Raw genomic sequence first — 1,026 nt, forward strand, 5'->3', positions numbered from 1 at the left:
CAAAAAAGACAGGAAGAGAGCAGAGCAGTGTTGTTAATCATTTTTGGTGATTGAAAAAGCTGAAGTAAAAATAAAATATTGAAAATTGAAATGAAAATGAGAAATGTTGACTTGACAACTAATTGAAATAAATACATTCAAGTTGAAGAACTAAATAATTAAAATACAAATAAATTATGGCTAAACATGCATTTAAAAAAACAATAATAAAAATGACAAAAGCAGTAAAACACAACACAAAACAAATTAAAATGAACATATAAAACAACACTAATTCAAAATATTATAATAAATACTATAATAGGATATAAGCAATACAAAAATAACACTTAAACAGAGAAACCAGAAAGATGGTGTTATTTTTACACTATATAAAATGTACAGCCCTTTCTATTATTTTCAACATTAAAAAAAAAAATAAATAAATAAACTTACCACCGTAAACCTTGGAGTGTACACTGGATTTCTGGTGAAAGCTTGCTGTGTGTTCTGCAGGTATCTCGTCCAGAAATTCCACAAAACTTCTGTCTGTCAAAACAAAATACAACACTTTTTTTGTGTCATGCATAACATTGTGTGGGTTTAGTAGGCTAAACTAAACTACCAACCTCAAACTTCATGCAGACCCCAAGACTGACCAAAGCCTTGGCCTGGTGTTTCAAGATGAACTGAAATCCCTCACATATCATCCACTCTCGCTCATTCTCTGAAAGCAGACAGAAGAAACCATGAGATCAGAGAAAGTGAAGGATCTTGCAAATCTAAATGTCTTACACAGCTTATAAAGAGTGATAAAACGTGGACAGCAGACTTATTTGACTTACCTGGTCTTTTCTTTTTGGGTCTTGTTATTTGTGAGATCCTGCTGTGTTTACTATGAAGGGTGTTCACATCCACCACCTCCCTCGTTTTCTAGAAGTTGAGAAAATATACAGCATGATTTGTTAAGTGTATAATAGATAATTCATTTACAGTTTCATTAATGCCACTCCCTTACAACAAATTAATTTAAATTATTTTTCCATA

The 1,026-nt window shown here is 31.4% G+C and overlaps 1 protein-coding gene across 1 annotated transcript in view; it reads right to left on the bottom strand.

Moving 5' to 3' along the window:
- Positions 1–912, bottom strand: part of LOC107575862 (TATA box-binding protein-associated factor RNA polymerase I subunit B-like) — a gene marked incomplete at its 5' end in the record, with an annotated part of 3,326 nt that extends 2,414 nt beyond the window's left edge. The window contains 3 exons of the mRNA XM_016262183.1: positions 436–528; positions 609–706; positions 825–912. Coding sequence (XP_016117669.1) covers positions 436–528; positions 609–706; positions 825–912 — 279 coding nt within the window. The remainder of the gene's footprint in view (positions 1–435; positions 529–608; positions 707–824) is intronic.
- Between the last annotated feature and the right edge of the window lie 114 nt (positions 913–1,026).

This window comes from Sinocyclocheilus grahami, unplaced genomic scaffold (genome assembly GCF_001515645.1).
Source record: "Sinocyclocheilus grahami isolate Dianchi unplaced genomic scaffold, SAMN03320097.WGS_v1.1 scaffold2962.1, whole genome shotgun sequence".
Lineage (NCBI taxonomy): Eukaryota > Metazoa > Chordata > Actinopteri > Cypriniformes > Cyprinidae > Sinocyclocheilus > Sinocyclocheilus grahami.